Source organism: Heteronotia binoei, chromosome 21, assembly GCF_032191835.1.
Source record: "Heteronotia binoei isolate CCM8104 ecotype False Entrance Well chromosome 21, APGP_CSIRO_Hbin_v1, whole genome shotgun sequence".
Classification (NCBI taxonomy): domain Eukaryota; kingdom Metazoa; phylum Chordata; class Lepidosauria; order Squamata; family Gekkonidae; genus Heteronotia; species Heteronotia binoei.
The window spans coordinates 74270143-74286677 of record NC_083243.1 but is presented as its reverse complement, the minus strand read 5'-3'; the positions used below and the strand labels follow the sequence as shown (position 1 = coordinate 74286677).

General features: G+C 42.9%; 1 protein-coding gene across 1 annotated transcript in view; it reads right to left on the bottom strand.

The window, feature by feature from the left end:
• The window catches only part of RYR3 (ryanodine receptor 3), a 721882-nt gene that overhangs the window by 506437 nt on the left and 198910 nt on the right, over positions 1-16535 (bottom strand). Inside the window, exon 7 of the mRNA XM_060262621.1 lies at positions 13056-13155. Within this exon, the coding sequence (XP_060118604.1) occupies positions 13056-13155 (100 nt within the window). The remainder of the gene's footprint in view (positions 1-13055; positions 13156-16535) is intronic.

The following is a 16535-nucleotide window of genomic DNA, read 5'->3' as shown; positions in this document are numbered from 1 at the left end:
ACAATTTGGCTGTTCTGTAGATTTACATTTTAATGGGAGGCAACTTTCCAATCAATTTAACATAGAGTTCACAACAAAAGAAGGCACTTTATTTCTCAGCAAAAAGAGGGCAAAATGATTCATCAGCACCTCGCTGTGAACTATTTTAAACTTTCCTGTTGCATAGCAATCAAGCTAATGTGTATATTTAAAGAGTAGCACTCTAAAGGAAACAGCAAGTCTATATATTATGCACCTACATACAATAATGCCATCAGAAAATTATTCAGATAATTTTGGATTCAATCTTAATACAGCTATAATCAACATCAAAGTATCTGAAAATGTTCTGGCTCCTTGCATCAGTTTCCCCAGCTACTATCCACAGAGATTTGAGGAATTCCCAGAACATCCGTTTACATTGTTGCACAAATTGCAGAATTGAGAAAGGGTATTTTAGGAAGCACAATATTAAGAACCTTACACTTCTTCTATGAATATGTTCTACTGTGAAGTTTTTCATTCCTTCTAGATCAGGGTTTCCCAAACTCCCCCCCCCCCCCGTGGCCCAGTTTTTACATTTCTCCTTTGTGGCCCACTAAAATTTGGGGGTGGAGCCAGGAGACTTTGGGGGTGGAGCCAGGAGACAAAAAATTATGTGCAAACATGCTTAAAACTTTTGCAATGTTTTGTTTTGGAAAGGTAGGATAATAGTGGGATTTTGCAATGTAAATTTAAAAATAAAACAAAGAAAAAGCTCAAGAATCACACAGCAGAAAACTAAAAATATAAAATGATCTCAGCCTGGGGAAACATGAAATGGCAGGCAGGCAGGCAGACAGGCAGGAAGGAAAGAAGGAGAGACAGGGGGAAAGAATGACAGAGAGAGAGAAAGAATGACAGAGAGAGAGAGAGAGAGAGAGAGAGAGAAAGAAAGAAAGAAAGAAAGAAAGAAAGAAAGAAAGAAAGAAAGAAAGAAAGAAAGAAAGAAAGAAAGAAAGAAAGAAAGAAAGAAAGAAAGAAAAGACGGGCAAAGACTGACTGACAGAAAGAGAGAGAGAGAGGAAAAAGGAAGACCGAGGAAAAGACTGACTGACAGAAAGAGAGAGAGAGGGAGGGAGGGAGGGAGGAAGACAGGAAAAGACCAACTGACAGAAAGAAAGGGAGGGAGGGAGGGAGGGAGGGAGGGAGGAAGGAAGGAAGGAAGGAAGGAAGGAAGGAAGGAAGGAAGGAAGGAAGGAAGGAAGGAAGGAAGGAAGGAAGGAAGGAAGGAAGGAAGGAAGGAAGAAAGATAGGGGAAAAGTCTGACTGACAGAAAGAGAGAGAAAGAAGGAAGACGGGAAAAGACTGATAGAAGGAGAGAGAGAGAAGGAAGGAAGGAAGACAGAGGAAAAGAAAGAAAGAAAGAAAGAAAGAAAGAAAGAAAGAAAGAAAGAAAGAAAGAAAGAAAGAAAGAAAGAAAGAAAGAAAGAAGACAGGGGAAAAGACTGACAAAAAGAGAGAGAAAGAGAGAAGGAAGGAAGATGGGAAAAGACTGACAGAAAGAGAGAGAGAAGGAAGGAAGACAGGGGAAAAGAGTGACTGAGAGAAAGAAAGAAAGAAGGAAGGAAGACGGGAAAAGACCAACTGACAGAAAGAAAGAGAAAGAAAGAAGGAAGCAAGACAGGGGAAAAGACTGAGAAAGAAAGAAAGAAAGAAAGAAAGAAAGAAAGAAAGAAAGAAAGAAAGAAAGAAAGAAAGAAAGAAAAGAGCTGAGCCCCATCACCAGCCCCTCCCCTCCCCCATGGGATCAGAGGGACACCGCAAAGAGACTTGAGCCACTTCTGCAGGGCTAGCATGATTGGAAGTTATTTGAAGAGTGCGCTGAAGGAAGTGAGGGAGGGGTGAAACTCCTCCTCTTCCAGCCTGCTCTTCAAACAACTTTGAATCAGACCGAGCCCTGTCAAAGCAGGTAGGGCCTCTGAGCCTCCTCTGATTGCACAGGTGTGGGAGGGGGTGGAGCACGGCACTGGGGAAAGGAAGGGAGGGGATGGGCCCTGGTGGTGGTGGTGAGCCCAGCCTCATCATGCTGGGGGGGGGGGTGATGGAGTGGCGCATTGCAGTGCTGTGAGGGCAGGGGGGGCAGTGGCAGCAGGGGGGTGTCAAAGGGCAGGAAGTGGTGGTGCGGTTGCAAACAGGCCACTGACCGGGACCAGTTTGGGAACCCCTGTTCTAGATGATTCAAAGGGAGAGGTGAGATAGCAAGGTCTTGTCCTCTCTGAGATCAATCACCATTGTCCAAAGAGCTGTTTCAGAGCTTTTCCACATTAACAGTTTAAGCATATTCATAGGCTGGATACAGACAGGCAGCTTCGGGTGCATCCGAGGCATCCCAAACTATGCCACCTCAAAGTGGAGAGGCCAAATCCTGATCAAGATAATCTTTGTGACATATACAAAGCAAGGAAAAGTGTACACCCAAGTTCAGTAGGTCACTGCATCATAACAACAGATTATCTTGCTTCCAGTAACTCAGGGCATTATACAAGATTCTTATCCTTGCACTCACATAAGTATTTTACTTACTGTACTTTACTATACTTTCCTTGCTTTGTGACATAGCAAATCCTATACTGTTACCAAGAGATGGTGTAGCATATGGAACCCGTCTCTTAAAGACCTCTTAAAACCTAAATGGAACTTGCTCTCTTCCCATGCATCAGTGAATCTTCTGAATATGCTACTGCTTAAATTAGTATGGTCTGGGGCCATCCTTCCTGAGCTAAGAGAAAAATGTGTCAGCTGAAAGCAAAAAACTGTGAGCTAGCTCACTATGGCAGACTGGGCTCACTGTGGCAGACTGTGTCAGCAGGTAGGCCTCACTCTGCCTTTCCCTCCTGTGATTCTGACCTGACATTTGAAAGGGCTTTCCATTACACTGCCTCAGGGTGTTGTTGCCACCACTGTCCCTGTCTTGGGCTCAGGTTAGGTGACACAACCTCCTAACCTCCTTCTGGCATCACTAGGAACCTCTCTCGTGGTTTCCCAGGGATCTTTGGGGCTTCTCATGGAAAATTGGCAACTGGACATTTTACTACTTTCTCCTCCCTAGGAATTACTTGACCCACTCCTAGTGTTTCCAAGCAGTTGGGGGGACTATGTGGTACGGTGGGACTTCTCTCCTTCAAGAATCAAAGGATTTATTTAAAACTCACAACTATATACAGGCACAGAAGAAATAATGTTTGCAAAAATACTTCATCTCTCTCCCTACTCTAAACTCATGCCCTATCTAGGTGGTATGCAGGGCAGGTACAATACTTCATTACTCTAGGATAAGTTGGTCAAACATCCCCCCAACATGGCCACAGTCTCTGGCCCAGGAGCAAGGCTATACCTGCTTCTGTCTCTTGCAAGCTCCAACTGACTGACCAACCGACTGCCTTCCCAATCAAAAACTCAATAATATATACAGCAGTTCCAGCACAAGAACTGGATCTCCCTCTTGCAGCATTCTGGGGCAGATCTCATAACCTTGATGGATTTCCTGTTCTCTCTAGGGAGTTACCCTCAGATTACTGGTTGGAAACAGGAGGGAAGGGGGAGAATGAGGATAAGATTAGGCCAAGGCCTACCTAAGGTTTGATAGTCTCCTCCCATCCAGCCCACAGAATGTTAAACCCACACACAAGATGGCATTTCTCCATACTCACTAACTCAGCTTAGAGGGGACCCTGCCCACCTCCACAGTGAGTACATATTACAGAGAAGCCAAATAGGCTTGCCAATCCCCAGGTCCCAGCAGGGGTTCTTCCGCTTTCCCAGGCTCCTTCCCGCCCCCAGTCAGCTGGCCGGCGGGGGGAAGCCCCACCCGCAGAGGACCATGTGCCTTTCCACCTCTGGAGGCTTCAGTCTCCGATTGAAAGGCTTCCTCTTGGGATGGTGTGTCTGTGTTATTTTGAAGAAGCTGGCAGCAACTCGTGAGTAGAGAGGTCAATCCATCACTTCAGAGTCGCCAGAAACGGGGTGCGGGGGGGAGGGAAATGTCTGCTGAGCACTTCATTATTCCCTTTGTGGAGATCAATTCTCATAGGGTATAACGGGGAATTGATCTGAGGTTTCGGGAGCTCTGGGGGAGCTGGTTTTTTGAGGTAGAGGCACCAAATTTTCAGTATAGTATCTAGTGCCTCTCCCCAAAGTACCCCCCAAGTTTCAAAATGATTGGACCAGGGGGTCCAATTCTATGAGCCCCCAAAGAAGGTGCCCCTATTTTTCATTATTTCCTATGAAAGGAAGACATTTAAAAAGGTGTGCTGTCCCTTTAAATGTGATGGCCAGAACTCCCTTGGAGTGCAATTATGCTTGTCACACCCTTGCTCCTGGCTCCTCCCCCAATGTCTCCTGGCTCCACCCCCAAAGTCCCCAGATATTTCTTGAATTGGACTTGGCAACCCTAAAGCCAAACATAACATGTTGTCAGAAATGGGTCTGCACCTTCATCAAGCCTGACTCAGATCTACCAGGGTTTGTGGTTTCTGTTCAAACCTGTAAACTGCAGTTTTTCAAGCCTTCGTCTGAGGTCTTGCAATCTGGAGGAGAACTGGGGGAGATGGGAGCAAAACTTCCTATTTACCTCACAGTGTATAATGCAATAAATAAACCAGAAGAGTATAGGATTGCAGTCCTACTGTACTGCTTTGATGATAAAGCCTTGGAAATATACAAGAATATGCAGAATATGTATGCAAATATAGCCATGAAAACATTGGATGAAGTCATGTCAGCCTTTAAAAATTATTGTGAGCACAGGGGAGGGGGAACTCTTTTTGAATGTTACCGGTTTTGGCAGCCCAGGTTCAGTGAAGCAGAGGGTATGGATAGTTTTGTCATACAACTGAGGTGCAAAGCTCAAAATTGTGAGTTTGGAGCAGCAGAGGACATTATGATTAGGGACAAAATTGTCTTTAACATTCCTAATAAGCTAAAGGAGAAGCTGCTGCAACATGCTGATCTCATCCTTGAAAAAGCAATTGACATTTGAAGAGTTCAAACCTTAGCTCATGCACAAGCCCTAGCAATGGCTCCATGATTATGCATGTAATAGCACAGGAAAAAAAGCAAAAGCAGAAAACATACCAAGTAACTAAGTTTCCAAGCAACACTCCGTGCTCAAGAGATACCTCATTTGCACAGAAAACCTCTTGCAACCTGCCCTGCTTTTGGAACTAATGTAGAGGAAGCTTAAAAGCCTGAATGATTTCTATTTATCAGGGCTTTTTTTGTAGCAGGAACTCCTTTGCATATTAGCTCACATACCCTTGATATAGCCAATCCTCCAAGAGCTTACAGGGCTCTTATTAGCTAGCTAGCTATGTACGCACGCACACACACATACAGGGCTTTTTTGTAGGAAAAGCCAAGCAGCAACTTATTTGTATATTAGACCACCTGATGCCAAGCCTCCTGATGCCAAGCCAGCCAGAACTACATTCCTGTTCAAAAAAAGCCCTGCATATGGATTGCAAGCTCCCTACAATGTCTATAGAGCTTACAGCAACTGGTAGTCTAAGCCAACACTTCCGAACACAGTTTGGAAGATGCCGTCCATTGCCTATGCCTCTCAAGTGCTTACACAGGCTGAACAAAATTATGCACAAATCAAAAAAGAGCTTCTGGCCATTGTGTTTGCTATGGGAAAGTTTCATCAATATGTGTTTGATGCAGGGCTTTTTTTGAGCAGGAACACACAGGAACGCAGTTCCAGCTGGCTTGGTGTCAGGGAGTGTGGCCTAATATGCAAATGAGTTCCTGTTGGGCTTTTTTTACAAAAAAAGCCTGTGTGAAACCATGGTGATGTCAGGGAGTATGGCCTAATATGCAAATGAGTTCCTGCTGGTGTACCAGTGGTGGTTCAGTCAGATCATAAGCCACTGGAAGCAATCTTCAGTAAACCTATTGACAATGATCCTGCCAGGCTACAGAGAATGTTCTTGCAACTACAACAGTATAACACAAGAATTGTATATATAAAAGGCAAGGGCATGTTTATTGCTGGTAGAGTATTGCTGATATAGTGTCCAGAGGCACTATAACCACCCTCTAGAAGATGTAGATGTTTTCCTAGATGGAAAAAAAATCCATGCAATCACACATATTGATCCAATCAGCGATCTTTTGCTCCACCAGTTGCAAGAGTCCGCCAGCATTGACCTTGTCCTACAGTCAAGGCTCAAAGCTAAATCCCCTTAAGCGGAAACAAATCAAATCAGCATACTGGACTCTAAGGGACTAGATTCACATTGAAAGTGATTTGTTGATGATTGGCCCGAAGGTAGTCACACCCCAAGGCATGAGACACGACATATTGAAGTCTGTGAAGTTTAGGCCTCAGACTGGGAGATCCTCCACTTGCTCCAGCAGGGGTTGCCTTCCCTGATTCCTCCTCAGCCATTCCACTTTAAGTCTCCAATGTATTTATACAAGTGTTGTTCCCATACAATCCACACCCTTCACTTCCTCTACCACAATCTGAACCACTGCCAGTCCCTCATGCAGGGCTTCTGTCCCAGTATCTTTCAAGGTTTCTAAGTGCAGCGGCCCCCAAAACTTGCAAGACACTTTCCCCACCTCATAGCTGTGCATGCTCCTTGCCCACATGCACGGACCAAACCTTTGTACCCAGTGTTGTGATGGAAGGAGGAAGAACTGAGCTCCAAACCTTTGTATTCAGCATTGTGATGGCGGAAAGGGAGAACTGAGCATCAATCTCCCTCTCAGACTGTTTCTTCCACTATTCTCCTCTGGCTACTGAGGCATTCATGGACCACCTCAGCACAGCTCCTTCCCAGCTACTTGCTGTCATGGTCTCCTGCATGCTGCTGTTTACTGCTCTTGCTGCTAGACTCTTGGCTGCCTTGCCTTCTCTTGAGCCACTGTTGGGTGTTGTGCGCATGCTCCTGTCTGCTGTGACCTGTCCTGAAACACTCTCCACAGTCTCCACTGCTCCCAGTTCCCCAAATGTTGGCTCTTCCCCCAGTCTTTTTCTGGTTGTTGTGCTGGGGCTTTCATGACTCCCCCAATCATCCCTTCAGGCCCTTTAAATCTCCAGCTGATCACTCTGGCTTGGCCCTCCCAGTGGTGTCAGAACTCCACTTCCAGCCCAACTGTGTTTATTTCCAGTTGGGCTATTGGGGATTCACATCCACTTCCTGGGGTGCTGTGGGGCCAAACCTCTAACCACAAAAAAATTGGACTTACCACATCAAGGAATCCAGAGCACTAAAGTATAGGTTCAACCTCTCATGTAATGGCCAAACATGAATGTCAGTATTGAACAATGGGTTGCAAGCATCCCACAATGTCTGCGCTTGCAACCTATCAATTAAAGAGACCCCATGCTACCACATGCAATCTCTGACCTCTCTTGGTTCAAGGAGGTGACTGACATTTTTGAACTTTGAGGCCACTCTTACTTCTGGGTAACCAATTTTTATTCTAAGTACTTGCTTCCAGACAAACCACTGTTGTTGCCAAGCTGAGTTCTCTCTTTACCTGTCATGACATTTCCAGTGAAATGGTCTCCGACCACATTCCTTTTACAAGTCAAGTTATTCAGCAGTTCACCAAGGAATGGGATATCATTTTACACACTCCAGTCCTCATTACCCTCTTTTCAATGGGTTAGCTGAGTGCATGGTCCAAACTGTTAAACATATGCTATTAAAGGCACATCAAGAGGGCTCTGATCCCCATTTGGCCTTGCTTAACCTTCTGAATACTCCAGTTACAGGCCTTCCCTTTTCTCCTGCCCAGCTGTTAATGGAACAACTTTTGTGTAGTACCCTGCCTGCAACTTCAGCAGCATTGTCCCTAACACTACCCAATGAAGTACATTCACACCTTTGCCACCTCCAGCAACAGAAATTCTACTGTATTAGAGGAATCAGGCTCTGTCACTACTCTGAGCTGGTGTTGAAATCCACTCGGCAACAAGCAAGGGCTAGGTACTGGTGACTGTCACTTCAGAGAGGGATGACCCATGAGCATACACCATAAAAGTCCCTGATGGGGAAACCTTCAGAAGCAACAGGAGGTACTTGCAAAAGATTCATGCACTGCTGCTCCACACAGATTTGGGTGAACCACAAAATGCTTTCACAGGACTCTTTCATAGAAATGACAGCACCCTGAAGTCCAAGCACCATCCTGATTCCTCTGCACCCTCATAAGTCACTCCAGCACAGAACATTGAGTCATGTTAATCTGGTACCTCTTTGATCCTGAAGTGGCCTGGTTACAGCCTCCATCTTTGAACAAAATGCATTTCAGAACATGAGTTTATGTAGTTTGCCATTAACATTTATGACCTTTGCTGAGACTGCAACAATACAGCACTAAGTGTTGTGCATTCCATGAGGAACATCTAACTGCAAGTAGCTGTAAGCACTGGGAAAGCACCTCTTAGTATTGAAAGAAAGCTTTTGTGAAGGAGGGCAGTTGCCCAAATTTGCCTAAATCTTGTCCAGGCTTGTTCAGATGGATTTTTGCAATACAATCTCAATGATGTTTGACCCTACATGATATTATGGGGTGAATAGAAGCATGGATTGGTAGATATTTTATTATTCTATTTTGTACAATTGCACCAATGGCTTTGGAGGATATTGTAGATTCAGCTGAAGGAACCCAGAAACTTGTGTGTCAGCTGTGATATTAACTTTAACAACTAAGCTAAAATAAGCCATTGATAAGATGCCATGAGAACCAGATTGCACAAGACTGGGTTTCACACATAAGGAGGGAAAAGCCCCCCTGTAAGCACACACAATCGTGTTATACTTTTCCTTGAGCCTCAGCCTGAAAGCCCCCAAATGCACTGCTGATTGCTGAGAAAGCAAAAAGTCCCTCACAGGTAAATAACCTGCAACTCTAACAAACAAGACGACCAGTCTCGTGACTGATAAGAAGAGCTCAGACCAATATGTTGTTTTGTGATACTGAAAAGTTGCTATTATGGGTATGAGGTTTTACAGTTCCCTAGGTGACAAAGTAATCAATAAATAAGGTAAAAATTAAATCACACCTCTGTGTCCACCTCTTAGGAGTGGTGTGCGATTTTGGTGCTACCCCTGTCCTGGAAATGTAAAAAAGTCCAGGTGGAAGAGAGGTTTCTAAAAGCAGCTACCCTTAGCAGGCCAGAAGTAGCCTTTTTAAAATTTAAGGTCCTCGTGCCCTCCACTCCTCTTAATTATCAGGAGTCTAAGGTTTAAGAGGCTAAAGTCACAAGCTTGTGAGAGTCCTCCCTCTTCGACCTTCCTGGATCCTTGGATAGGTAGCTGTGAAACTACTTCAACTTGTTTTCTAAGAAACAGAGTAAAGCTAAAAGGACAGAAGGGTGGTTGGGTAACAGTTAATGGCTTAGCATTTAGATTGATGAATATGCATGAAGCTTGCTGTCATGTTTGCAACTCTTGTTTTAAGTGCCTCGAGGTTTATCCTTGCGTTTTCATGTATTCCTGTATTATGCATCTGATTCAGTTTCCAGTTTGCTTTTGTACCATATTATTCAGTAATGCTAAATAAACAATTTAACTCCTATCAGTAACACTCTGGAATCTGTGTTTCCTACTGACAGTTGTATAACCATTGGGGTGAGAACCCACAGATAAATGGAAATTTATAGAAGCCTCTTGTTTAAGAGGACTGAATTAACAAGTCTGTCCCTGAGGACACTGTTCATTCTGCAGAGCTTCCAGAACTGCCAACAAATCTGTAACTGACCTTCACCCAGATCAAGAGCAGGCAGGTCAGTTGCCCCCCATGTAAATAAGCTGATTTTGTTAGGCAGAAGTGAAAAGTGTACTTCCCCACGTGAAAGGCATGTGTATGAACCTCTGACCCAAAACCTGTGATAGATATTTCATCTGGGGACATGCCATGCTAAGAGATACCCAGGTAAGTGAGGGAAATGCAGTATAAGGAACTTGTCTTCTTAAGAGACGGGTTAGGCCTTAAATGGAACGCCTTCTTTTCATATGAATGGGTGTGCCTTCTGAAATATGCTAGTTAGAACTTGGGATGGGCATGAACTAGGAAGAATGAGGTTAGTCCTGGTTCATGGTTCATGATATTACGAGAATCACAAACCGGTTTGGACAGTTTATGAACAGGTTTGGGTTCTTGGGGTTCATATAACCCATTTAAAGTGAGCATTCCCTTTAAGTGGGTTTTGACAGCAGGCACTGCATGGAAGTGAAGGCCAAGCAGCGAATTCACCACTTCCGGGTGAATTCACCAGTTGGACTTCACTCCCATACAGTGCCTGATATCAAAACCCATTAAAGTGCAAGAAGCACAGTGCCTGATATCAAAACCCATTAAAGTGCAAGAAGCGAATTCACGGATGGCGGAGGGAGGCATCACTGAATTGGTTTGTGTCTAATACATGCAAGTCAGTTCAGTGATGCCTTTTGCTCCCCACCCCCCATGGAAGCTGCGGTAGCTCTCGCAAGTGAACTTAGAAAGCAAGTAAACTCAGAAGGCCTTCTGTGCTCACTGGCAAGTCGTGCCATCCCAGTGGCCATGAACTGCCTCAAAAACCATGGCTGTTCATGGGCATATTGCAAACCATGAACTGGCCTGGTACATGACGAACCCTGGTTTGTAATTCAGTTCATGCCCATCTCTAGATATAACTGGATTGTTGGTAGTTATGACTCCATCACTGTTATTACCTACCTTAGAATCATAGAGTTGGAAGGGACCTCTGGGGTCATCTAGTTCAACCCCCTGCACACTGCAGGAAATTCACAAATACTGCCCTCCCTAAATTCACAGGATCTTCATTGCTGTCAGATGGCCATCTAGCCTCTGTTTAAAAATCTCCAAGGAAGGAGAGCCCACCACCTCCCAAGGAAGCCTGTTCCACTGAGGAATTGCTCTGTCAGACAGTTCTTCCTAATGTTGAGCCGGAAACTCTTCTGATTTAATTTCAACCCATTGGTTCTGGTTCTACCTTCTGGGGCCACAGAAAACAATTCCACACCATCTTCTATATGACAGCCCTTCAAGTACTTGAAGATGGTGATCAGATGGTGGAGAGCCAGTTTGGTGTAGTGGTTAAGTGTGCAGACTCTTATCTGGGAGAACTGGGTTTGATTCCCCACTCCTCCACTTGCACCTGCTAGCATGGCCTTGGGTCAGCCATAGCTCTGGCAGAGGTTGTCCTTGAAAGGGCAGCTGCTGTGAGAGCCCTCTCCAGCCCCACCCACCTCACAGGGTGTGGGGGAGGAAGGTAAAGGAGATTGTGAGCAACTCTGAGACTCTTCGGAGTGGAGGGCGGGATATAAATCCAATATCATCATCATCATCTTCTCTCAGCTGCCTCCTCTCCAGGCTAAACATGCCCAGCTCCTTCAACCTTTCCTCATAGGACTTGGTCTCCAGACCCCTCATCATCTTCGTCGCTATCCTCTGGACCTGTTCCAGCTTGTCTATATCCTTCTTAAAATGTGGTGCCCAAAACTGAACACAATACTCTAGGTGAGGTCTTACCAGAGCAGAGTAAAGCGATACCATCACATCACGTGATCTGGACACTAGACTTCTGTTGATACAGCCCAAAATTGCATTTGCCTTTTTAGCCATCGCATCACACTGTGGACTCATGTTCAGCTTGTGATCCACTAAGACCCCTAGATCGTTTTTGCACATACTACTGCTAAGAGAAGTCTCCCCCATCCTATAACCATGCATTGGATTTATCCTGCCTAAATGGAGAACTTTACATTTATCCCTGTTAAAATTCATTTTATTGATTTTAGCCCAGTTTTCCAGCCTGTCAAGGTCATCCTGTATCCTGTTTCTGCCTTCTATTGTATTTGCAACCCCTACCAATTTACTATCATCTGCACATTTAATAAGCATTCCCTCTATTCCTTCATCCAAATCCTTTATAAAGATGTTGAACAAAACAGGTCCCAGGACAGATCCTTGAGGCACTCCACTTGTCATTCCAAGAGGATGAGGAACCATTCACAAGCACTCTTTGGATGCGATCTGTCAACCAGTTGCAGATCCACCAAACGTAACAGGATCCAAACCACATTTTACCAACTTGTCAACAAGGATAGCATGTGGAACCGTATCAAAAGCCTTACTGAAATCAAGATAAATGATGTCTACAACATTCCCCTGATCCAGAAAGGTAGTCACTTTCTCAAAAAAAGAGATCAGGTTAGTCTGACATGACTTGTTCTTGAGAAACCTATACTGGCTCATAGTAATCACATCCATTCTTTCTAAATGTTCCAGGACCGATTGTTTGATGATTTGTTCTAAAACTTTTCCAGATATAGACATCAAGCTGACAGATCGGTAGTTACCCAGATAGTCTTTTTTCCCCTTCTTGAAGATGGGGACAACATTCGCCCGCTTCCAATCTTCTGGCACCTCTCAGGTTCTCCAAGAATTCTCAAAAATAATAGCCAGAGGCTCAGAAATTACATCTGCAAACTCTTTTAGAACCCTTGGATGCAATTTATCTGGCCCCGAGGACTTAGTTTCATTTAAAGAAACTAGGTGTTTATGTACTACCCCTATGCTGATCCTAGGTTGGAACTTATACCCTCCTTATATGTTCTGTTTTTGCCATGTTGAGCACCGTTTCCCTCAGAAGAGAAGCCTGAGGAAAAGTAGGACTTGAGCAGCTCTGCCCTCTCTTCATTACCTGTTATAATTTCACTTTCTTGCCCTCGCAATGGGCCATCCAGGCATTTGGTGGTATGAGAGGCATAATAGTTTGTAGTTGTTGTTCTGCACATAAAGAAAGATTTTTGAAGACATCCTGTCTTCTGCATCTCTATGGCCTTTGAGCAGATCATTTACCCACTTCCTCAGTGAGTACCCTTTACAAAGGAGTCAAACTTTACAGATGGGAAAGAATAAAATATCAGAAAGGGAATTACCTAGAAATCCTTTGGGCACTTAATAATCCACTTAGGATTTGAAGAATAAAGTTATATATTTTTGGTTCAGAAAATTATTACATAAATTATAATTGCAATTTTAGATACTATCAAAAGCATAAATCAACAAACCTTCCTCAATGTTACTTCCTGAACGTGTGGGGTGCACATTCCATAGCGTTTGCATAAAAGAAGCGTCCACTTGTATGTTTCCATATGATACAGAGAGATGCTGAAAACAAAAATACAAGTTCACAAATGTAACAATGTAACAACATGTTGGGAACAAAGAAATGAAATCTCAATGTTCTCATAAAGGTATAGAAATAGAGTTGCCAACCTCCGGGTGGTGCCTGGAGATCTCCCAGAATTACAATATCTCCAAACTACACAGATCAGTTACCATGGAGACAATTGCTGGTTTGGAGATTGGGTTCTACAGCATTATATCCTCTGAGGTTCCTTCTCTCCCCAAATCCTGCCCTCTCCAGGCTCCACCCCCCCCCCCCCCCACAATCTCCAAGTATTTCCCAATTTGGAGTTGGCAACTCTAGTATGTTGCCCTGAGCTCTCTGGAGGAAGGAGAATGTAAAAACAAATAGCTGGGTATAATTTATCTATTTATGTTTATCTTGCCCTTTCTCTAAGGAGCTTGTGGTTTCTAAGAAAAAGAGGTGAAACAATGCCAAGATACAACAATTGTCAATTGTACAACAATTAGTTCAGACTAATCTTGGGAAGGTTTGTATCTCTTTAACAAACCACAGTAAGAACATAAGAGAAGCCATGATGGTTCAGGCCCATGGCCCATCAAGTCCAACACTCTGTGTTGCACGGTGGCCAAAAGTGTATGTGTGTGTGTGTGTGTGTATGTATGTATATATATATATATATATATATATATATATTATATATATATATATGTACACACACACACTGTGGCTAATAGCCACTGATGGACCTCTGCTCCATATTTTTATCTAACCCCCTCTTGAAGCTGGCTATGCTTGTAGCCACAGCCACCTCCTGTGGCAGTGAATTCCACATGTTAATCACCCTTTGGGTGAAGATGTACTTCCTTCTATCCGTTTTAACCTGACTGCTCAGCAATTTCATTGAATGCCCACGAGTTCTTGTATTGTGAGAAAGGGAGAAAAGTACTTCTTTCTCTACTTTCTCCATCCCATGCATAATCTTGTAAACCTCTATCATGCCACCCCGCAGTCGACGTTTCTCCAAGCTACATAAACAGCCCCAAGCGTTTTAACTTTTCTTCATAGGGAAAGTGTTCCAAACCTTTAATCATTCTAGTTGCCCTTTTTTGCACTTTTTCCAATGCTATAATATCCTTTTTGAGGTGTGGTGACCAGAATTGTACACAGTATTCCAAATGAGACCGCACCATCGATTTATACTGGGGCATTATGATACTGGCTAATTTGTTTTCTTTGTGTTTCAAAACAATTTTATTGGTAACATATGGTAATAAATCTATTTCTTACATCTTTAATAACTTCTTTTTATCTATCCCATATATTACTTTCTACCCACCCCTGCCCCCGTTACTTGACCCCCGCCGGTGTTATTTACTTAAAATGCTAATATTTAAAGGTACCCTTAAGTAGTAAAACAAAAATTTATATTCTTCTTTCTAAAGTTTAATCATTATGAAAAATTGTCCAATGTCCTTTTATTTTCCACTCTTTTTCTACATATCTTATAAAGTTTTTCCACTCCATCTTAAAAACTTCTAAATCATAGTCTCTTAATATTCTTGTTAATTTGTCCATTTCACTCCATGTCATAACTTTTATAATCCAATCCCATCTCTCTGTTGTTGTTTTTTTAACTCAGATTTTATTATAGACTCATTACAATTACTACCTGTTCCAACAGGTAGGTGTACCATAATAACAAATAAAAAACAACACACTTTAAAGATATCTCAAGTGTTACCATTCCACACCACTTAATATATATATATATATTTATGTCTATTTATATTTTCTATATTTTTATAGCAGAGGAATAATGAAGTTTAACAATGCTAATTTCCCTAACAGCTTTTTAAAACTTAGTGCCACACGCATTCAATATAACTTCTTCTTCTATATCTTGATTATTCCTTCCACTCTCAAAAAAAAAATCCATAAAGAATAAATTCTAACAATATATCTCAGTCTCTGGAGACCTTAAAGGTCAAAAAGAAAAAAAAACTCTCTTCTTCTTCACCTGGATTGAATTAAACAAGGAGGGAAATTACCCAGGTGCTCTCACCAGCTGTCCCCACCCAGCTCTTAATTCTGAAAGAAAAATCAATAATTATAAATTATAAGTTTCTTCAGCTTTTCCCTTTTCTTGTTGCTTCAATTTCTTTTAAATAGAGTCCATATTTTCTTCCTCTGTACATACACGGGTTGTCCTTGGAGGGTTGAGAGGAGAGCATTCCTTTCTCTTATTAACTCTTGATTTAGGAGAGGAGGGGGTTAACTTGGATAATAGTATCTCACCCGAGGCTGCGTCATATGCTGTAAACAAAGTGGAGCCTTTTTGGACACATAGTTTGCCTGATTGTAGCCATTTATATTTAATTTTTAAGTCCCGCAATTTGGCAGTTGTGTCCTTAAGGTCTCTTCTGATTCTTAAAAATTCAGGAGGGAGATCCGGAAAGACCTGAATCTTTAACCCCTGGTAGTCAAAGCCTCCTCTCTCCCTAGCCTCTGCAAAGACTCTTTGCCTCATTCGATAGTCCTTAAACTGCACCACAATATCTCTGGTATAAGACAAATTGTCTTCACATACCTTGCCTACACGATATGCTTTTTGGATGAGTGGAAGAACCTCGACCTCCAGGTGGATTACTTCAGCAAGCCAATTTGCTATGAATATATATATGTCCATTTCTGCTTCCACATCCAATTTAAAGCCTCTAAATTTTAGGCACAGCTCCCGGCTACGAAAGTCCATTGTTAAAACCCGTTCCCTCATCCATGTATCTGATGTTATCTCTTGAGCTTTTTTTAACGCTTCTTGTGCCGTCAGGGTTGCCTGGTTACAAGAATTCTCTAATTCATCCAGACGCTGACACATTGGTTGAAGCATAGAAGTTATGTCCTCTCGTATTTCTTGTCTTAGTTTAGACATTGCCTGAAACAGTAAATTCACCGTGAGAGGACTTTCTGCAGGTGGTTCCTCGCATCTCTCCAAGCTTGCGTGGGAGGTGGAAGGCAGTTCCAAGAAATTAGTTAAAGGCTGAAAGCTTTTTTCCTTCTGCTTGGTCTTTTTCACCCCTTTCGGAGGCATCTTTTAAAAGTTCAAAAATATAATTTAAAAGGGTAAAAAATGATATAACTTTGGAGCCAGCTGGGAGAGCGTTAGGCAAAGGCTCCTGACCAGATATTGGTCAAAGCCACTCCCCCCACTCTGGTATTTTTTCTTGCTTCCACAACTGCGCATATAATGTCCTAGCAGTTGAAAGCAAGTACCAAATTACAGTTCTATCTTCTTTTGGAAATTTTTCCATTTGTAATCCCAACAGAAAAGTCTCTGCAACTTTCTTAAATTCATATCCCAAGATCTTAGAAATCTCTTGCTGAATCATCTGCCAATACT